Raw genomic sequence first — 23749 nt, forward strand, 5'->3', positions numbered from 1 at the left:
TCAATCAATCAATCAATCAATCAATCAATCAATCAATCAATCAATCAATCAATCAATCAATCAATCAATCAATCAATCAATCAATCAATCAATTTATACTGATCTGCATTTAGGGCAGTCGGCCAGGTGGCAGATTCCCTCTCTGTTGTTTCCCTAGCCTTTTCTTAAAAGATTTCAATGACATTGGAAATTTATTGAACATCTCCCTTGACAAGTTATTCCAATCCCTAATTCCCCTTCCTATAAATGAATATTTGCCCCAATTTGTCCTCTTGTATTCCAACTTTATCTTCATATTGTGATCTTTCCTACTTTTAAAGACGCCACTCAAACTTATTCGTCTACTAATGTCATTCCACGCCATTTCTCCGCTGACAGCTCGGAACATACCACTGAGTCGAGCAGCTCGTCTTCTTTCTTCCAGGTCTTCCCAGCCCGAACTTTGCAACATTTTTGTAACGCTACTGTTTTGTCGGAAATCACCCAGAACAAATCGAGCTGCTTTTCTTTGGATTTTTTCCAGTTCTTCAATCAAGTAATCCTGGTGAGGGTCCTATACACTGCAACCATACTCTAGTTGGGGTCTTACCAGAGACTTATGTGCCCTCTCCTTTACATCCTTACTACAACCCCTAAACGCCCTCATAACCATGTGCAGAGATCTGTATCCTTTATTTACAATTCCATTTATGTGATTACCCCAATGAAGATCTTTCCTTATATTAACACCCAAAAATACTTACAATGATCCCCAAATGGAACTTTCACCCCATCAACGCAGTAATTGAAACTGAGAGGACTTTTCCTATTTGTGAAACTCACAACCTGACTTTTAACCCCGTTTGTGTTGTATGGTTGTAAATCCGTCTTGGTAAGGTTCTTGGTAGGTTTGTGATGTTTATAGTGTTCATAATACTCTGTAAGATATGGTTTACAAATACTGTGTACCCAATTGTAGGAGAAACTACGACACAAAAAGTGAAGTATATGTTTTTAAGTTCCCGGAAGACACACTGAAGAACAAATCAATCAATCACTACTGATCTGCATTTAGAGCAGTCGCCCAGGTGGCAGATTCCCTATCTCTTGTTTTCCTAGCCTTTTCTTTCCGATGGATATGTGCAATAAAGCCTGACAATTTAATCCCTACAAAATATTTTGTGGGTAGAAGATCTTGCTTCACCCCTTGATAAATTATACAATCTCCTTTGAGGAACTTGGAAACGGATGACACTGGAATCAGAAAACACGATAGGCCTGACCTTCAAACGTTCAGTTTTATTATGCGCATTGAATGATATGCCTTGAAATATACCAAACAAATCACGCAGTATTTAGTTTTAGCGTGGTTTTCTTCGATATGATTTAATGGTATTAAATAATTCAAGTGAGTACAATAAAATGCTCCAAATTTCAAGCAGGCTCTCACCTATATTTATGTTGGGTGCTGTGTAGGTATTCTAATAGATTTCTTTGCGTATACTTCAGGACTTCAGGTTTGCTCATTACATTTTAACCCTGAGGATATTAGGAGTACATCTTTCTACTGTGACGATGGACAACAAATAAATAAGGCTTCAACCTGGTGCTGTGCCCTCACTTCTACCCAATTGGCCAGGCTATTTGACCACTATTAATACTTACAAACAAGGTCCTGAAGAAAAGAAAAGGAGAAGAGAGAATGAAAACTTGCATTCAGCAATTCAGGGAAGTGAAGCAGAATTTAATGTGCATAAGGAAAGAATATCCTTTCCTAACTTTGCACAACTGAAAAACAAGTTACCATTGATTAGTGTGGGTGGCTCATGGGATGTACTTTGTAAGGATCAATGTTTAGTATTTACTAAGATTGTGTTCAGCCTAGCTCCCACTGGAATCTCTGGAGATGTGTGTGTACAATGAAGACACTAGGAGGTGTTGCCTAGACTAAGCTACGGGTCTCAAGGTCACCATCGACGCCTGAAAAATTGGGGATCTCTTAGGAGAATAGCCTGTAATGGAAATGAATCACTTTCCTGGGTTATCTGAAGCGAACTATTGAACACCTGTAGGTATTCGAAATAATCTTCTCTGATAACAGCAACTGCGGGAGACTTGTCACTCGTATCATTGTTCGTGGAAGAAATTCGCGGTGTCAGTCATTATCTTAGGTAGGCTTATCGCAGGCGTCCAGTCCACATCAGTCCGCCATCCAAGATGATCGTCCAGGCCCTCGTACTGCTCCTGGCGATAGGCGCCCTGCAAGGTGAGTGCGGTTACCTAGCAACTAGTCTCCACTTCTACATCTATTCTAAAACCTTCGTCTACCAGTACCGTTCATACCATCCAAAACTGACTCTTAAGATATGTCGTATCTTCTTATTGTCAATTTCTCCAAATTATTCTCCTATCCCGAATAGGATTCTGTATCTCTTAATTCATGATTCGATCTACCTATCTCACCTTTAGTATTCTTCTGTAAGAGCACGTTTCATTTTGCCTTCCTTGTTTCACTTCCATACATCCCCACTGCTCCAGACGAAAAGTCTTCAGAAACATCTTCCCCTATCAGTGTTCAAATTGAGCAAATTTATTTCCTTAAGAAAAGTCTTCCTTTCTTGTGCTAGTCTGCATTTTATGTCCTCTTTAATTCTACCATTGTTGGTTATTGTACCACCCTAGTAAAGATATTTATTATTTATTTATCGAACGATATATATATATATATAGTTTCAGGATAAATGTGCGTAGTCACAAGTCCGTACAATACTATAACTCTAGGTCTAGCATTTTGACCCAATCAACTGCTTCATCCGATGTGTCCATTAGCGTTCCTCTGAAAGTTCGAATTGGTCAGTCAGCAACAATGTGGTGGATTGACTGACAATCACAATCTGCAGAGCTAGGCCAACCCCACCTGCCTTGTCCAGTTCTTATCCGATTGATGATTCTCCACTGTCGCCTTGTTCGCGTTTAGAAGGATTCTCAACTAGATTTTCTAATCTAATGTTTCCTACATCACCTGATTTCGCTGGACTGCTCTGTATTGCTTTTGTTTTGGACTTATCGTGTTCTACTCCTTCTCCACACCATTCAACAATTTCTCTATATCTATTTTAATTCTTAAAATTATAACTAATTAGGCAATTACTTTTCAAATTTCGTTCCCCTCAAAATATTAGGTGCAATTTTAAACTAGTCGTAATTATTTTTGAGCAAGTTAATAAGATTGGTATCTCCAGTAGAGAACTACAGCTGTAGCCCTATCCCTATTCAAATGTGCTCTTTGTAAGAAAATATTTTTTCCGTATAACGTAGGGAAAATACACCTTTTTCGAAAATGTAATGTTCGTTGACAGCTTCCTTGTCACAGGCATATACGCATATTATATATTTCTCTATTCAGGAAATCTTACTGTATTCCCCCTGCGGGTGGGGGCGGTAGAATAACACCCACGGTATCCCCTACCAATCGTAACAGGCGACTAAAAGGTGTCCCAGGGGCTCTTACTTGGGAGCGTGGGTTGCCTACCACGGGGCCCTGAGCTGAGTCCTGACATTGTTTCCACTTACTTGTGCCAGGCTCCTCACTTTCATCTATCCTATCCGACCTCCCTTGGTCAACTGTCATTTTTTTCCTACCCCAACGGAATTAGAACACTCTAGGCCTAAGGAGTATTTCGTTTTCACGTCCTTCCTGGCCCTCGTCTTTCTTTGACCGATACCTTCATTCTTCGAAGTGCCGGATACCTTCCATTTCTCTCTCTCTCTTATTAGTGTTATATAGAGGATAGTTGGCTAGTTATACTTTATCTTAAGGTGGTGGTGATTATTGTTTTAAGAGGAAGTACAACTGGGCAACCATCCTCTATATAACACTAATCCGAGGAAAAAATGGAAGGGATCCGACACTTCGAAAAATGAAGATATCGGCCAAAGTAAGATAAGGGCCACGAAGGGCGTGAAAATGAAAGACTCCCTAGCCCTCCCAAACCTAATGGCGTCGGGGTCGGAAAAGAACAAGAGTTGACCAAGAGAGGTCGGATAGGATAGATGAAAGTGAGGAGGCTGACACAAGTAAGTGGAAGCAATGCCAGGACTCAGCTGAGGGCCCCGTGGTCGCCAACCCACGCTCCAAAGTTGAGAGCCCTCGAGGCCCCTTTCAGTCTCCTCTTACGACAGGCAGGGGATACCATGGGTGTTAATTCTACCGCCCCCACCCACAGGGGGGAGTAATCACCACCACCACCTAACAGCTATCGCCGCAGTGCGAGCTTCAATAACCATAGCATTTGACGAGCTCTACATTATGCCTTGTGATTGTAGTTAATTGTAGATAATTCACCAATGACTTTGTACTTGTGACAGTCTCCTGTTGCAGGAAGTAATGAGAGCCATAAGTGCACTCAGCACTAATGCCAAGGATTACGAAAACTTTATGCACCCTCTATTGATGGCTCGGTCATTTTCGAGTCCGACATAATACTACGTCATTTTGCATATATCTGTAAACAAAATCTGTTTTCCCTCCGGGGTTGGTTTTTCCCTCGGACTCAGCGAGCGATCTCCCCTCTATCACCTCAAGGGCAGTGTCCTGGAGCGTGAGACTGTGGGTCCGGGGATGAAACTGGAGAGGAGGACCAGTACTTCGCACAGACAGCCTCACCTACTATGATGAACAGAGTTCCTGTGGGGGGGGGGGGATGAGAGGATTGGATGGAATAGAGAAAGAAGAGGGAAGGAAGCGGCCATGGCCTTAAGTTAGGTACCATCCCGGCATTTGCCTGGAGGAGGAGTGGCAAACCATGAAAACATACTTCGAGGATGGTTGAGGTGGGAATTGAACCCCCCTCTACTCAGTTGACCTGCCGAGGCAGAGTGGACCCCGTTCTAGCCCTCGTACCACTTTTCAAATTTTGCGTCAGAGCCGGGAATCGAACCCGAGCCACTGGGTGTGGCAGCTAATTACACTAACCACCACAGCACAGAGGCGGACTCTTGCAAATATTCCTGTTATAAATGAATAAAAAATCAACTGTCAGCAGCAAGAAACTTTGCAGAATATCTATAAATTATGACAAAAATCTGTAATACTTAGCACTTGTAAGAATACTTTGCAATAAGTGGAATGCTAAAGCAGTAATCATACTGAGAACTTTTTTTTGACCAGACTGTACAAAAGGCTGAATATGCTCAAATTCATTGCAGCACCGGCTGTTCTAACCGTCAGTTGATGACTCAAGTTTTATACACTGACATCTAGCGGGGCACTTTTTGTCGTTTTACAGTGATTTTGTTTAAAAACGTGAGATGTTAGGGCGGCTCGTTCCCTTTGTGCGCCTCGAAATAAGTCAGACTATGGCAATTACATCTTAATTAATATTTCTCCAAGGTACAGTTCTAAATGCGAAATGGATGATTGTAATTACAATAACTTTGTAGCGACAAATAATTTATTATATTTCAGGTAGAATTAGTTCAGGTATAGAACTTTTACGTAGAACATTCCATAACTTCCTTCATAATAAGGAAAAATGTTACGTGTGTTGAAAGAAGTTGGATTTGATGTCTGTCTAGTTTGTAAGAACAAACGTGTCTGTGATGTCTAGTACAGTTAAAGGCATGAACTACACAGTTTACGATTGCGAACCTTAGAAATCTTACCTCGTAGAACAAGTAGGGGAGAGATGTGTATGATAGGGACCGATCCGCACCGTTCCTGGAAATATCATCATCATCATCATCATCATCATCTGTTTACCCTCCAGGTTCGGCTTTTCCCTCGGACTCAGCGAGGGATCCCACCTCTACCGCCTCAAGGGCAGTGTCCTGGAGCTTCAGACTCTTGGTCGGGGGATACAACTGGGGAGAATGACCAGCACCTCGCCCAGGCGGCCTCACCTGCTATGCTGAACAGGGGCCTTGTGGAGGGATGGGAAGATTGGAAGGAATAGACAAGGAAGAGGGAAGGAAGCGGCCGTGGCCTTAAGTTAGGTACCATCCCGGCATTCGCCTGGAGGAGAAGTGGGAAACCACGGAAAACCACTTCGAGGATGGTTGAGGTGGGAATCGAACCCACCTCTACTCAGTTGACCTCCCGAGGCTGAGTGGACCCCGTTCTAGCCCTCGTACCACTTTTCAAATTTTCGTGGCAGAGCCGGGAATCGAACCCGGACCTCCGGGGGTGGCAGCTAATCACGCTAACCACTACACCACAGAGGCGGACTCCCGGAAATATATTTAGTTTTATTTAAAAAATATTAGAAATCACGCAACATTTTCCATAGATCCCTCCTAAAGAGCGACTGTAATTCGCTGAAATGTATTAAATTTGACCTGCAGAACCCGTCGTTGATCACTTGGCATGTGCAAGACTACATTTTTGTTGACTTATCATGTTGATCATGATGCAGGGGAGCCTCTTTGTCAGTTGCTTGTCGTGACGTATTCGCTTTCTGGACCATGTACTGTAATTACATCTATTTTGCATTGTTGCGTTCTTTTTTCCGATAAGAACACCAAATATGAGAATAATATTAAAGGACTAACAAACAGATGTAAAAGTCTTTAAAACTTTGTCAAGATGATATCCATAGACGTAATATTAACAAGTCTTGACGCTCACACGACGGTTACTGATGTTTTCCTTATTTGAACACGTGAATAAAGCCTGACGTTATGTCTGATCTTCGAGGATCAAGTTAAGAAGGACAAGCCCACGGACATGGCGTTTGTAGATATTGAAAAGGCATTCGATAATGTTCAGATTCTGAAGCTGATGTCCGGCTCCATGGCTGAATGGTTACCGTGCTGGCCTTTGGTCACAGGGGTCCTGGGTTCGATTTCCGACAGGGTCGAGAATTTTAACCTTTCATTGGTTAATTTCGCTGACACGGGGGCTGTGTGTGTGTGTCATCGTCATCATCATTTCATCCTCATCACAACGCGCAGGTCGCATACGGGAATCAAATCAAAGGACCTGCACCTGGCGGGCTGAACATGTCCTCGGACACTCCCGGCACTAAAAGCCATACGCCATTTCATTTCTGAAGGTCATTGGGATCAGATACCGAGAAAGAAGTATTATCTACAATCTGTATGAAAATCAGTCTGCGGTGATACGAATCGAGGGCTTTGAAAAAGAAGCAGTAATCCAGAAAGGAGTGAGGCAAGGCTGCAGTTTGTCCCCCTCCTTTTCAATGTTTACATCGAGCAGGCAGTAAAGGAAATCAAAGAGGAATTTGGGAAGGGAATCACAATCCAAGGAGACGAAGTCAACACCCTGAGATTTGCCGATGATATTGTTATTTTATCTGAGACTGCAGAAGATCTGCAGAAATTGCTGGATGGTGTGGACGGAGGCTTGGAGTAGAAGATGAAGTAAATAATGGAGTGCAGTCGAACGAAGTCAGGTGATGCAGGTGATATTAGATTAGGAAATCAGGAAGTAGATGAATATTATTACTTGGGTAGTAAAATAACTAACGATGGCAGAAGTAAGGAAGGCCTTCGTTAAGAAAAGAAATTTGCTCACTTCGAACACTGAAAGTCTATAGGAATTAGAAAGATGTTTTTGAAGACCCTCGTGTGGAGCGTGGCGTTGTATGGAAGTGAAACATGGACGATAACTAGCTCAGAAAGAAAGAGAATAGAAGGTTTCGTTACAGAAGAATGCTGAAGGTGAGATGGATAGGTCGAATCCCGAATGAAGAGATACTGAATCGAATTGGTGAGAGGAGATCGATTTGGCTAAATTTGACGAGAAGAAGAGACATCTTAAGACACCCAGGACTTGTTCAGTTGGTTTTTGAGGGAAGTGTAGATGTAAGAAGGGTAGGGGTAGACCAAGGTATGAACATGACAAGCAGATTAGAGCAGATGTACGATGCAGCAACTACCTAGAAAATGAAAGGTTTGCACGGGATAAGGTGGCACGGAGGGCTGCATCAAACTAGTCTATGTACTGAAGACAACATTAGAAAACGGAAGAAAACAAGAAAATTAAAAAAAAAAACATTAAAACTCTTGAGGCCATTTTAATCGTATAATTAGCAGTGTTTCGCCCCAGTGTAGCAGTGAGATCGTCAGTTGGATTGCTACATGTTTCCAAGAAGCTGCTGGCTAGTGCACCGTAAAGCTTTGCCCAGTTAAAGACAAAATGTATGCAACAGTTGAAGCTAAACGTTCTGATTTTGAACGTTTCATTCAGAAGAGTACAGGTCGTTCAAACTAGCAGCTAGTCTATTCTGTGTCTGCACAGCCTAAAAATAATAACCCCTGGCACTGTTTCACATAAAGCTCGTACCAAATTCCTCCAAACAGACGGAGGAAACTTTCAATTTCATTGAGGTATGTAATACTATGGTTGCGTATTTTGTTCCATTCAATTGGAAAGGCGTGGGTTCGATTCCCCATCAGCAAGTCGAAAAATTTAAGATACAAGATTTCCACTTCCGCAGGTGCTCATGGCTCTGAGGTTCACTCAGCCTACAGCAGAAATGAGCACCTGTTTAGTTACTGGAGACAAAAGGCTAATCACTCTACCTCACTTACTGCCGAGGTTACGGATAGTGGAAGCATTTACCTTCCACCCCTCCAGGGCCTTCGTGGCCTATACGGAGATCACTTCACTTTTTCTCACGAGTGTGCGTGTGTGTGCACAGACGATATTTAAAATTAAAGAAACACGTACTTTTTGTTTTCGACTTGAGAGAGGACTGTTCTATGCCGCTTGTTCGAGACTTACAGTAGCTCTGCCAGTAGCCTGGTCACCTTATCCTCAAAAGGCAATACCAAAAATGTGGTTTACAAATAGGTTCTGGGGTAAAAGAGACTCAACTTTCCCGTGAGCTTTTATACTTTGAGGGGTTTTCTTATAATGTGTTAGTGGAGTACCGAGGAACAATTAGTTTTATCAAATTACGAAATTCACGCGAGCGAAGCCCAAGGTAACAGCTAGTATTTTCATATGGATCTTCTTAATTTGTTATTTCCACAGTCCTAAACATGACACGCTTAAATTAATACACAATTATTGACAGCTTAGTAATGCAAGGGTTGTGATTACGTACCACAGACTTGTTTAAATTCAACTCATGCTGCAGCGATGTTGACTTTGCCGTTAACGACTTATTGGTCGGGGTCATTCTAAAATATAATAATTCTAAAATATGTGTCCACAGAGAGCATTTCAAGGTCCTTTGGAGGACATTCATAACGCAACTGAGGAGGCCTTAAAATGGATCAATGGACTTGATTTGGAACTATAGGCTTCTGTTTGTATACATTGTGTACTTATTTGCATACTTATTTATATAATCTTTCTGTGTACATCATACGATAAATAATAATAATTCTAAAATATGTATAACGAAACATATGACACCGTGTTACCTAGCCTCCGTCGCATCACATGTACGGGTAGCGTGCGTGCCGGTTACCCGCAGGCCCCGGGTTCGATTCCGGCCAGTCAGGGACTTTTATCTCGATCTCAGGTCTGGTTCCAGGTCCACTCAGCCTACGTGATTAGAATTGAGGGGCTATCTGACGGTGCTATAGCGGCCCCGGTCTAGAAAGCAAAGAATACAGGCCGAGAGGAATCGTCGTGCTGACCACATGACACATCGAAATCTGCAGGCCTTCGGGGCAGTTGCGTCATTGGTTTTGGCATGGTTTCATTTATTTATGTGTTGCCTGGCTTTTAGCGCCGGGAGCATAAGAGGACATGTTCAGTGCAGGTCTTTTGTGCGTCGGGGTATGAAATGATGTTGATGAGGTAGAGAGAGGATGAAATCCGGTGCCGGCACATAACCTACTCCTGTCTGGGGTCAGGTCAAAGCTTAGCGTCTCCATCCGACGGACGAATCAGTATCAACAGTGTCATATGCCCTCACTCCATATGGACATTGCGGAGAGGTTTGAAATTTAATCCAGGTTTTTGGCACACAGTCTAGTCAACAGGAATCGAACCGGCTAATCACGGTGCCAGACGATAGAAACCTGGCATCTTAACCATTAAAGAGAGCACATGATGGTGGTGGTGATTACTGTTTCAAGAGGAAGTACAACTAAAAAACCATATTCTATATAACACTAATCAGAGAGAAAAATAGAAGGGATCCGACACTTCAGAAAATGATGCTATCGGCCAAAGGAAGACAAGGGCCACGAAGGGCGTGAAAATGAAAAAACGTCCTAGCCCTTGAATGCTCTAATAACGTCGGGGTCAGAAAAGAACAAGAATTGAGCAAGCGAGATCAGATAGGATGGATGGAAGTGAGGAGCCTGACACAAGTAAGTGGAAGCAATGCAAGGACTCAGCTAAGGACCCTGTGGTCGCCAACCCACGCTCGCACGTTGGGAGCTCCCGGGTAATATAGACACCAGGCGAACTGGATTAAGGTCTCATACAATTGGACATTTTAATTCAAAATAAAACTAAACGAAGTATGTATTTCGTAAAGGTTCAATTCTTTCAACGTTTACGGCCGTTAGAGACCATAATAAGCAACTTTTACACATTTTTAGAAGTATTTTGCAGCCCAGTATTGTTGCATTCTCTCGGCTCCTTTCTGGTGTCCACCCGCTCTTCTGCTGTTCTTCACGAAAGCCCTTGAAGTTAGTAATCTGGTGTCGGTACTTGATTTAGTCCAATTTTTTTTAGATCCTTCCTGGCCTTCCACAACGTGTGTTAGGTTTACTATCGAGTTCTCTTAGCTAACCGTTTGTCTTGCAATCTTAGGTGGCCGTGGAACTTGAGTGGTCGCTTCGATCAGTCGTTGGGTTTCCTCTCGTCCTCGCAACCACGATCTTCGGGCCCGTTATATATCGAAGGATCTTCCTCTCAAACTTCTCAGCTTCTCTCAGTCAAGCCTTTCCAGTGACTCGGAGGCATTCATTTTTATAGAGATATTCGGGTTTGTAATGTCTGAGTTTTACAGGTCGTGTGAAACACTGCGGCCATGCGTACTGTTGTTACATCCCATCTGTACAATCTCACCGAGATATTTGAAGCTGTTAACGCTTTCAATCTTACCATACCTTCTCTTTGGTTGTATTCTTATAAAAAGTAAAATAGGAATGCACATCTCTTGTTAGATTGTACGATGTTGCAATGAAACAGACCTGCTCGTTTTTATTATGGCAAACACCTTTAAGCGTTATTTTAATGACAACAAACCGCGGTGTCCCGGTGTTCAGTGAGCATTTGATACAATGAGGTGAGATTAGGATTATGATTGTTGTTATCAGTAAATTGTGATCACTTTTAGATAAGAGCCACACACCTGGCGGGAGCTTATCGGAATCCTCTCTTGACCCACACCTGGCGCACACGATTACAACACTGAATAACAATAGCTACATACATAAAAAGTGATACGCTAATCACAAGATCGTTGACAGACAAATACTCTTCTCTCTCAATCACGCATGATCACCAACCGGGGAGAAAGAATTAAATCATTGCAATCGTTACTGATGTTGACGAGTCAGTTTAAGACGAGTCGAACACGTATTCGAGTCAACTCAAGTGACGGTCGAATGGCTTCTGTTAATTAATTGATTTCTAACCTAAACAGGGTACCACTCATTAACTTTATTTTTACACATTATTAAGATTTTGCCTTTGGCATTACAGAATTACTTTTCTTTTACAACAGTTGAGGCTATTGTTCAGTTTCAATGCATTTCTTTTCTTATTTTCTCTTCGATTTCCAGCCAGAGTTAATCTAACATGTATGCGATTTCTGTTAGAAAGTACTTCAATACTATTTGAATACTGGGAATACGATTGCTTACATTTTCTTGCCTCAAACGATTAATCTGTATATTCCCACTAATAACGCGATCCGAGTAAACTCACCGAATACATAAATATTTCGACATGAACTTCATTTCCTGGTATAATCCAACTCTCACCTACAGTAATTACACTGATCAGCCAGGACATTATGACCACCTACCTACTATTGGTATAAACCCGTCCAGGCGAGAGCAGCGCCAGACACACGCACGGTGCAAGTGTGCTGTCGGTGTGTAGAATGGGGCAGATTGTGATGGCCCGAAGGCTCGGCACGAGCATTTCGGAAAATACACGACTTGTCGGGTGTTCGAGGAGTGCTGTGGTGAGTGTCTTTAATAATAATGTTATTTGTTTTACGTCCTACTAACTACTTTTTAAGGTCTTCGAAGACGCCGAGGTGCCGGAATTTATTCCCGCAGGAGTTCTTTTACGTGCCAGTAAATCTACCGACACGAGGCTGTCGTATTTGAGCACCTTCAAATACCACCGGACTGAGCCAGGATCGATCCTGCCAAGTTGGGGTTAGAAGGCCAGCGCCTTAACCGTCTGAGCCACTCAGCCCGGCATGTGAGTGTCTTTAACAAGCGGCGAAACCAAGGTGAAACCACGTCCAAACGTCGCGGGGTTGGGCGGCCACCCCTCATTACAGATGTCGGACGTCGTTGGTTGGGTAGACTGGTAAAATAGGACAGGCGGCGAACTGTGGCGGAACTAACATCAGACTTCAATGTCTGAACACACAGGGTACCGAGGGATCCATGCATGTACCAATGTTAACACCAGGACATCGGCAACTACGACCGAAGCGGGCACGTGAACATCGTTGCATGGTCTGATGAATCCCGATCATGGGGGTGGGGGCGAATCCATCGTCTTCCAGGGGAACAGCTCCTTGACACCTGTACTGCGAAACGGAGACAAGCTGGTGGCGTCGCACTTATGCTCTGGGGAACATTCACGAGGGCATCCATGGGCCGAGTGGAGCTCGTGCAAGACACAATGACGGCCGAGAAGTATCGGGTACACCCCTTCATGATGATCATGTTTCCCAACGGCAACAAGATAATGCGCCATGTCACAAGGCCGGGAGTGTGATGGAGTGGTTCGAGGAACACAATGGCGAGTTGCAATTGATGTACTGGCCCCCCAGCTCGCCAGATCTTAACCCAACCGAACACAACTGGGATGTTGTTGACTCATCCCCTCCTCGCGGGAATTTACGGTAATTAGGTGACTTGTGTATGCAGATGTGGTGCCCACTCTCTCCAGCCACCTAACAAGGCCTAAAGACGCGTCTTGGCTGTTATCCTTGCCAAAGGTGAACATACCTGCTGTTAGGTAGGTGGTCATAATGTTCTGGCTGATAATTTTATGTGCACCTGTTCATTCCCTGTCTTGCTTTTCAATCCCTCTGCATTTACACACTCTAGTCTCCATTTTATTTTCTCTTTACTTTTAGCGTCTGTCAGTGTGCAAGTATTCGTTCTTGTTTCTCTAGCTGTCTGTAATTCTAACATACTGCTTTCTGCTGAACTGGTATATTTTTTCCCATATTGTCCTCATGTATTTTATCTTTTTGGGGCCAGAAGTCCTTTCAACTCAAAGTTTTACATCTGGCACGATTTACTTGGTAATGTACTACCGGTTCACGGGCTTCAGGACGTGGATTGATGTTACTCGGACGTCCATCACTTGTGCAAGTTGAATTTTCTGTCCTCGTCCATTCTTGTTGTCATAATATTTCACTTCCAACTGCTTTGCACACTTCTTGCTGAGTGGTACAAGTTCGCACTTCCGGAGGCGGTGGAATCAGCTGCTCAGCCATTTCCTTCACTTCAGCTGGAGTCCAAGTTTGCGACGGAATTTGGTCATCTACTATAAGACGCTTACACCTTTTGTAAACCTTCAGTCCAGAACTCCTTGCTTTTATTAACTGAAAATGTAGGATTTTCTGTTCCGTGATGATCTCTTCATCCATGGCTCATTTCACTAACACCCTTTCCCCTTTTAAATTGTCCTCATTCAACGTAAGTTTGTTTGGCATCAAAGCTCAGACCAGCCTCCTTACTGCGTCTACTTCACTGCACTTTGCTTGATTGATTTATTTATTTCTTTATTTAATTCGTTTGCCCTGCAAGGTATTATACCCCACACTCAGCGAGTGATCTCACCTCTAGCACCTGAAGGGCAGTATCCTGGAGCGTGAGACATTTGGTGGGGGATACAACTGGGGATGAGGACCAGTACCTTAACGTCCTATGCTGAACAGGGCTCTTGTATTGGATGAGAAGACTGGGACAGGCAAGGAAGCGGCCGTTAGGTACCATCCCTACATTTGCTTGGAGAAGAAGTGCGAAACCGCGGGAAACCACTCCGAGGATGGCCCCACTCTACTCTAATGTCGTCCCGAAGCTGAGTGGACCCCGTTCCTGTCCTAATCACACCAATCATCACACGACCGATATTTTTATTATCACGTGGAGAACGGCAGTCGGACTCACTCCAAAGAGAAAGACAGCGCACAATGCATTGAAGATACATTTCAATGCAAAGAAGAAAAGTCGTGCCCCGGGTGAGGATCGAACTCACGACCTTAAGATTATGAGACTTACGCGCTGCCTACTGCGCTACCGAGGCCTCGAGTTTAAGTTGTACAGTTGTTTTATCGAGCTGTAACAAAATGTGTGATGAGATGACAAATTTATCTGCAATGTTAGAGCTTGGGGATAGAGGATATATGGTGTATCCCATACCAAAGGGTGGCTATGGGATGGTCTCACAACTTTTCAGATGTGTGAGACAATGGCATCACCTCTCATCTCCAGCGTAGCCAGTAGAGCGAGCTGCATTCGTTTGGTATTCAGTGCGGCTCAGTCCATGGTCCAACACGCGGAGCCTCAGCTCTGCCACGACATTAGAAAAGTGGTACGAGGGTTGGAACGGGCTCCACTCAGCGTCGGGAGTAGAGAGGGTTCGATTCCCTCCTCAGCCATCCTCGAAGTGGTTTACCACTTCTCCTCCAGGCAACGGCCGCTTCCTTCCGATCTTCCAATCCCTCAAAAGGCCCCTGCGGTACTGGTCCTCCTCTACAGTTGTATCTCCCCGACCCAAAGTCTTACGCTCCAGGTCCGTGTCCTTGAGGCGTTAGAGGTGGGGTCCCTCGCTGAGTCCGAGGGAAAAACCGACCCTGGAGAGTAAACAGATTAAGAAGACGAAGAAGAAGAAACCTGAATCTCAACCTCAGAACTACAGGCGTACTCACTCGTGTCCATCATTTAGAAATGATACTTCAGTCCCGTCTGCAAACGTCAATTCTGGACCTCAGTCTGGCTTCAGAAACGAGCACTCCACGTCCCACCAGCTTCTAACTCTCCCAGACTTCATATCACTAAATATTTTACCAGTAATAGACACACACACAGGAGTTTGATTTTTGGATATCTCACGAGTCTCCCCTAAGGTCTGGCATGGCTGACTAATTTAGAAATTAAAAAATTCGGCTTCCCACCTCATTTGACCGCTCTCTTTACGAGGTGCGTCTCAGAGAGGTTAGTGCCGGCACTGCGGGTGTGCTGTGATTGCCCCTGCCTTATGAGAATATTTATTTCTGACATACCAAAAACCTTCGACTGTAAATGATGACTATACGGCTCAGTCCGCGGTCCCATGGCAGGCGCCCAGAGTCGAACGCTACCTTCCGCTCTGGAACCTTGGTTCGAGCAGTGGAGCATCAAAATTAATGTAAATAAGTGTGACGCGATTGTATTCACGAAACGACGGGCCCACCTGGAACTTCTTTGGAGAAGTTATCAGATGATCTGCGAGTTCCAAGTGTCTGGATATCGCCTTGGATTGAAGACTGATGTTTCATCAGCATATTACTCTCAGCTATTCCCTCTACTGAACGCTAACAACAGTCACTTCAAATTGCTACAGGGCATCATCGCTCCACACGTAAGGACGAATGTCAGATAACGACTCGAAACGGGAAACGGAGGAAAATGGACGGCCCTCTGCTCATTTGGCCTCTCGACGCTGAGTGGACTCGTACCTACTACTTTTCAAAGTTTGTGGCAGAGCCGGGACACCCGCGCCTAGCACCAGCCATGCCCTCACGCGTCAAAGAACCCAGTCATCAGTAAGCATTGCAAGTCAAGGCACAACATCATAGAGCTCTGACGAAAGAATTGGGTAGGTGGGTGTCAATCGCGAGTGAATCGTAAGCGGTACTTGCCAACAGTTCTGCAATTAGTAGGAAACACCTCAAAAGTCTGACTTCGTCTAATTATTAGTGATGTGTCCCTCCACATAGCGTTGACGCAATACTTTTGGTGTTTTGTATTATTATGTGTCCGCCTCTCTGGTGTAGTGGTTAGTGTGGTAAGATGCCACCCCCCGAAGGCCCGGGTTCGATTCCCGCCTCTGCTACGAAATTTGAAAAGTGATTCGAGGGCTGCAACGGGGTCCACTCAGCCTCGGGAGGTCAACTGAGTAGAGGTGGGTTTGATTCCCACCTCAGCCATTCTCGAAGTGGTTTTCCGTGGTTTCCCACTTCTCGTCGAGGCAAATGCCGGGATGGTACCTAACTTAAGGCCACGGCCGCTTATTTCCCTCTTCTTTGTCTGTCCCTTCCAATCTTCCCATCCCCCACCAAGGCCCCTGTTGAGCATAGCAGGTGAGGCCACCTGGGCGAGGTACTGGTCATTCTCCCCAGTTGTATCCCTCGACCCAATGTCTCGCGCTCCAGGGCACTGCCCTTGAGGCGGTAGAGGCGCATCCCTCGCTGAGTCCGGGGGAAAAACCGACCCAGGAGGGTAAGCAGATTAAGAAGAAGAAGAAGGCGTGGAATGACGAACTCAGCATTTCATTAATTACGGTCTTATTTCGTCCAATAGAATTCGATTAGGTTGTCTACCAAGCAACAAATACCTGCCAGAACTCCTCCGAAAAGGAAAGCAACATTTTTGCTCCTCTATAAACATCAGTTCAGTTCAAATGGAAGGAAATTGTCACGACTTTGCTACGGTTTGCGGACTTAGCCTTTGTGTATTCTTATTGACTTACTCGCGCAACTTTTACTGATACATGGGCTCCCTAGTGCTGAATCGGTAGCCCTCCGTTATCTTCGAGATTCTTATTGGCAACCTTTGAAACACAAATATGAATCACGAATGTATCGCCGTGAGACATCTGGCGAACACTTTACGTACTAGTACTGCTGTTGTTTACACAGCATTGATGCTAGAAACAAGATTACCGGGCTTGATAGCTGCAGTCGCTTAAGTGCGGCCAGTATCCAGTATTCGGGAGATAGTAGATTCGAACCCCACTGTCGGCAGCCCTGAAAATGGTTTTCCGTGGTTTCCCATTTTCACACCAGGCAAATGCTGGGGATGTACCTTAATTAAGGCCACGGCCCATTCCTTCCCACTCCTAACCCTTTCCTGCCCCATCGTCGCCATAAGAGCTATCTGTGTCGGTGCAACGTAAAGCAAATAGCAAAAAAAAAAAAAAAAAAAAAAAAAAAGAAAAAAAACAACAACCAAGATTCGCTTCCAGAAATGTTATATAAAGTGTGTGTGTGACACAGTTGTTGGCTGAAGATAATAAAGGGTTAGAAAATTCATATCGATCGATCATATTATGGATTCAATTCAGATTTCATTTCCATTCAGCTGGCAGTATTAGCGGAAACGGGAGTGCTCCCCCCGTAACACCAGGTATCACTAAAAGTTGCGCCTACAATACAGGTAATGTAATACGTTATAGCCTGTTAATGCGTACCGTATATCAAGCCAGAAATACGTGACAATAAATTGAGTGACGGTGTGTGTGTATTTCCTTAATTCGTCATTAAGCTTGAAAAACCTACTTAATTATGCATATCTTGATTTATCATTTATTATAATTTATTCAGTCAAGGGAACCTTTTCTTCACTACTGATCTGCATTTAGGGCAGTCGCCCAGATGGCAGATTCCCTATCTGTTTTTTCTTTAGCGCTTTCTTAAATGATTTCAAAGAAATTGGAATTTTATTGAACATCTCCCTTGGTAAGTTTTCCAGTCTCTAACTCATCTTCCTACAAATAAATATTTGCCCCAAATTGTCCTCTTGAATTCCAATTTCATCTTCATATTGTGATCTTTCCTACTTTTAAAATGCACCACTCAGACTTATTCGGCTGCTACTGTCATTCCACGCTATCTCTCCCCTGACAGCTCGCAATATACAACTTAGTCTTCTTTTGCTAGTAGCTTTACGTCGCACCGACACAGATAGGTCTTATGGCGACGATGGGATACGAAAGGCCCAGGAGTTGGAAGGAAGCGGCCGACACCTTAATTTGCCTGGTGTGAAAATGGGAAACCACGGAATACCATCTTCAGGGCTGCCGACAGTGGGATTCGAACTCACTATCTCCCGGATGCAAGTTCACAGCTGGGCGCCCCTAACTGCTCGGCCAACTCGCCCGGTATACCACTTAGTCGAGCAGCTCGTCTCCTTTCTCCCAAGTCTTCCCAACTCAAACGTAACAACATTGTTGTAACGCTACTCTTTTGTCGAAAATCACTCAGAACAAATTGAGCTGCTTTTCTTTGGATTTTTTCCAGTTTTTGAATCAAGTAATCCTGGTGAGGGTCTCATACACTGGAAGTATACGCTAGTTGGGATCTTTATTTACAATCCCATTTATGTGATTACCCCAATGAAGATTTTTCCTTATACACTGACTGACAGAGCAAATGCAACACCAAGAAGGAGTAGTCAGAACTTTATGCCAATTGCAGGGTAGACTGACGTCACTGAGGTATGCTCATGATGTGAAATGCGCCGCTGTGCTGCGCACGTAGCGAACGATAAATGGGACACGGCGTTGGCGAATGGCCCACTTCGTACCGTGATTTCTCAGCCGACAGTCATTGTAGAACGTGTTGTCGTGTGCCACAGGACACGTGTATAGCTAAGAATGCCAGGCCGCCGTCAACGGAGGCATTTCCAGCAGACAGATGACTTTATGAGGGGTATGGTGATCGGGCTGAGAAGGGCAGGTTGGTCGCTTCGTCAAATCGCAGCCGATACCCATAGGGATGTGTCCACAGTGCAGCGCCTGTGGCGAAGATGGTTGGCGCAGGGACATGTGGCACGTGCGAGGGGTCCAGGCGCTGCCCGAGTGACGTCAGCATGCGAGGATCGGCGCATCCGCCGCCAAGCGGTGGCAGCCCCGCACGCCACGTCAACCGCCATTCTTCAGCATGTGCAAGACACCCTGGCTGGCTGTTCCAATATCGACGAGAACAATTTCCCGTCGATTGGTTGAAGGAGGCCTGCACTCCCGGCGTCCGCTCAGAAGACTACCATTGACTCCACAGCATAGACGTGCACGCCTGGCATGGTGCCGGGCTAGAGCGACTTGGATGAGGGAATGGCGGAACGTCGTGTTCTCCGATGAGTCACGCTTCTGTTCTGTCAGTGATAGTCACCGCAGACGAGTGTGGCGTCGGCGTGGAGAAAGGTCAAATCCGGCAGTAACTGTGGAGCGCCCTACCGCTAGACAACGCGGCATCATGGTTTGGGGCGCTATTGTGTATGATTCCACGTCACCTCTCGTGCGTATTCAAGGCACGTTAAATGCCCACCGCTACGTGCAGCATGTGCTGCGGCCGGTGGCACTCCCGTACCTTCAGGGGCTGCCCAATGCTCTGTTTCAGCAGGATAATGCCCGCCCACACACTGCTCGCATCTCCCAACAGGCTCTACGAGGTGTACAGATGCTTCCGTGGCCAGCGTACTCTCCGGATCTCTCACAATCGAACACGTGTGGGATCTCATTGGACGCCGTTTGCAAACTCTGCCCCAGCCTCGTACGGACGACCAACTGTGGCAAATGGTTGACAGAGAATGGAGAACCATCCCTCAGGACACCATCCGCACTCTTATTGACTCTGTACCTCGACGTGTTTCTGCGTGCATCGCCGCTCGCGGTGGTCCTACATCGTACTGAGACGATGCCGTGCGCATTGTGTAACCTGCATATCGGTTTGAAATAAACATCAATTATTCGTCCGTGCCGTCTCTGTTTTTTCCCCAACTTTCATCCCTTTCGAACCACTCCTTCTTGGTGTTGCATTTGCTCTGTCAGTCAATGTATTAACAGCTAGGTACTGACAATAATCCCCGAAAGGAACTTTCACCCCATCAACGCAGTAATTAGGCCTATTGATTAGGGCTATCCATTTGGCCTATTGATACTTACATTGTGGATAGTTTGTTGATGGTTATGTCTCGCAATGTCAATACTTAACTAGTCAAGTTGGCAGCAGTGATGAGCCATTAGGCCGGTGAAAGTGTACAGCCTTACTTCTATACTTCCAGAAGAAGAATTCATCTCTCGAAGGACTGGGTTTGCCATCAAGTAGAGTTTTGACATACAGAGAGGAAACATGGACACTGTCGTCTGCGCTTCGAGCACTTTGCCGTAATGACTCATGGGGTTTTCGCACAAGAATTCCTATTCTGTATGAACAATACACTGAACAGATGAACATTTGATATATATTTATTTACTACCCGGCGCTGCCCCGGCATTTTATTGTTTCCTTTAGGTATTTTATTGCCTGTTAATTATTTGTAATGCGAAGTTTTGTATTTTTAGTTATTGTGTTGTTTACTGATTAAGAACTATTTTGTAGTTTAAAAGTTATTGTTGTGTTTAATTTCAAGTCTTATAGATTATTTTCTTTCTCGTTAATCAAAGTAATCTCAGTAATTTTGGACATTTTCTTCATCACCACATATCGCCATGCCTACGCAACTGAGCTGGTACTTAAACGGCATCCAGAGTGCCCCAGTGCAACTCACCGACCATGGAAACTAAGGATTCGAAGCTAATATTGGTCGTTTTCAATAATTCTTGTACGTCATTCCCTCCCTCAGGTTTGCTAGAAGCTGTTTTACACCTCTAGATATCTTTTCGAGATGGTAAGTCGTATTTGTACGAAGTTTGGTTGTGAGCTATTCTGGAAGATATTATACACACGTACATGTACAATTTAAGTAATTTTCTCTTTCACACCTTTTACTTTTAGGATTTATTTCAATTTTTTGTAACCTTCCTTAATTGTGACATTGATTATTTATGAACTCTTTTGTACATTTTTAAATTGACACATTTGTATGTGTATAATTTAACGTTTTAGCTTGAAATTATTTTGTTTTGCCTTAAAGTATTTCCTTGAGGCAGCTCAGATTGTCTGGGAAGTACTTGATCCTTTCAAACAATAATACAAATAAGTTATAACATAATGTATTTACGCGTCGCATTATAGATATGATGTACTCGATAGCGCGACTGTCACAAATCAGCAGAAAACTGTGTAAATTACATTAATCTCGGTGAATGTGGGCATTTTCTTTGTCACTCCTTCTGAATCACCATACCGATGGGTGCCGAACCTGAACTAAAACGACATCCGGATGTCACTATTCATCTGAGTGACCCAGAAACTATGGATTCGACACTAATATCGGATGTTTTCAATTACTTTACATGTCACCCCTCCGCTAGGGGTCTCTAACGGAGTCACGGAGTTAGGGGAGTCCTGCCCCCACAGTCATTTTTTGTTTGTTTGTTTGTTTGTTTTGTTTGTTTGAAAGCTATGCTGGAACATACACTCATCCATAATCTCGGTTATTTTGGATATTTTCTTTTTCATCCCTTCTCACCCCCGTGCCTATGCGGGTGAACTTGGTCTTAAACGACATGCAGAGTGTCACTGTTCATCTCAGCGACCCCGAAACCTACGGTTTCGACACTATTTTCGATCATTTTTATATATGCCATCCTCTCCGGACCACAACCCGTAGGCGTGGCTTACCTCCACCGTGCTTTTTTCGAGAGAGTCATATCTGTAGCAGAATATCTCCTAGCCTACGTGCCAACTCCAGGCCTGTATTCTACTGCAGAATCCCCTCGTTACTGCTGGTCATTTCCTAGAGCGGAGTAGTGTGATGCCAAAACGGCTCGCTTTAGGCCCTTAAAACATGGTTTTCGGGACCCGTAAGGCCTTACCGAGTTTTGTTCTACGCGTCTTGAGGCTTAAAACCAGCTTTGTCTTGTCCTTGTACGGAAATTGAATATTTAGCCTATATTAGCCTATGTTAATATGCCAAAGGGTCTAAATATGGGGAATGGAGTGGATGTTAAACATGTTTGTAGATGGGGTTAACCGCAGAGTCCTTAAAGGAAAGTATACAAAATTAGATTCAGGTTGGTGGAACGGTATGGATTTGTACAAGAAACAGACAGACAGACAGACAGACAGACAGACAGACAGACAGACAGACATTCTGCTATATAAGGTGGCTCTCGAACGCCGTACTTTCTACATATAAATGTTCCGCATGCACAATGAGTGATTGATTTTCACAGGGGAACTACTGCCAGCGGGCAGGTTACGTCAGAATGCGAAGAGATATGAATCGGAGTGTCGCTCGCAGCGCTACCGGTCTAATGCACCCCTTGCATTAGTAAACCTCGTTTTCGACCGCATTCTTCTAGGCTGGTGTATGGTACAGCCGCACTATACTTGCTGTCTGGATATCGACAATGACTAGTGTGTTCAGCAGCGACGAATAGACAGACATTATTTTAAACTGGACAACCTGGTCGGAATGCAACGGAAGCGTCAAACAGACGTAAGCATTCTACACATGTGTTTCGCCGAACAGTATTAGTTTTTGTTTTATACAATCAACTCTTTTATCGAGTGAAATGTCTACACGCATATAAATTCATAAGTTATTAGATTTCCTTTTCTGCATCTTTGGCGTGTCTACAAACAGTAGCGGCGATTTGATTGGGGGGTGGGGCGTGGAGGGACAGTCATACCTCCCCCCCGCCTCTACACACTTTGTGGAGTAAACATTACATTTTTATTCCACTTTAGCCAACTGGAACTAGGAATAATTTTTAAAAAGCTCTCTGTACAAGCCTTGTTGTCTTATATGCTAAATCTTTCCTTTGTTTTCTCTAATGAACATAATTATTGGCGGAAATACGCAAAAAACCACGTTTGTCGCCGCTAAGCGACTTGTATAGCTGTACGACAAGTAGTGGAGACCTTTACATGTGCTGTGAGGAAGGGTAGTAAGGGTACATATTTTTTTTGCCGTGGTCGTGGCCACTGAGTTATAATTCACCCGCTTGCCGCGCGCATTCGTCAGTCTGGCAGTCACTTTAGTGTCTGTTAGTTTATTAGTGTGTATTCAAATACTAAATGACTTTTAATTGCATTATCATGCCGTACTTCTATTTAATTGTACCGGGCGAGCTGGCGTACAGATACGGTTGCGCAGCTGTGAGCTTGCACTGGGGAGATAGTGGTTTTGAATCCCACTGTCGGCCGCCCTGAAGATGGATTTCCGTGGTTTCCCATTTTCATACCAGGAAAATGCTGGGGCTGTACCTTAATTAAGGCCATGACCGCTTCCTTCCCGCTGTGTCAGTGCGACGTAAAATCAATTGTAAAAAAGTTTTATATTTAATTGTAATTTCAACGCGAGCGAATACCAACTTTACTTTCACCGAACTAAATTAGCCTGCCCTGTGGATTATTCGTAATAATAGTTTTCTTTTCAAAAATTGATTCAATGTTGTATAATCAAATTTTCACCAGGTCTCACAAACCTACTACGGAGCAGGTTAAATACATTTACTTAATAAATAACATAACACAAATAAATAACTTAGCCCAGAGAAAGGAATGTTGGTATTATCTCCCGTTGAAGTACATTTACAACTGAATGTTTTTTTTTTACAATTGGCTTTACGTCGCAGCGGCCTAGATAGGATTTATGGCGACGATGAGACAGGAAAGGGCTACACGTGGAAAGGAAGCGACCGTGGTCTTAAATAAGGTACAGCCCCAGCACTTTCCTGGTGTTAAAATGGGAAACCACGGAAAAC

The 23749-nt window shown here is 44.2% G+C and overlaps 1 protein-coding gene and 1 non-coding gene across 2 annotated transcripts in view; one reads left to right on the forward strand and one right to left on the reverse strand.

The window, feature by feature from the left end:
• Positions 1–2121: 2121 nt before the first annotated feature.
• The window catches only part of LOC136884162 (prion-like-(Q/N-rich) domain-bearing protein 25), a 120489-nt gene continuing 98861 nt past the window's right edge, over positions 2122–23749 (forward strand). The window contains exon 1 of the mRNA XM_067156201.2: positions 2122–2245. Coding sequence (XP_067012302.2) covers positions 2197–2245 — 49 coding nt within the window. The 5' untranslated portion in view covers positions 2122–2196. The remainder of the gene's footprint in view (positions 2246–23749) is intronic.
• TRNAM-CAU (transfer RNA methionine (anticodon CAU)) lies at positions 14347–14419 on the reverse strand. Its single transcript has one exon. It is a non-coding gene; the product is annotated as a tRNA-Met (tRNA).

This window comes from Anabrus simplex, chromosome 12, assembly GCF_040414725.1.
Source record: "Anabrus simplex isolate iqAnaSimp1 chromosome 12, ASM4041472v1, whole genome shotgun sequence".
Lineage (NCBI taxonomy): Eukaryota > Metazoa > Arthropoda > Insecta > Orthoptera > Tettigoniidae > Anabrus > Anabrus simplex.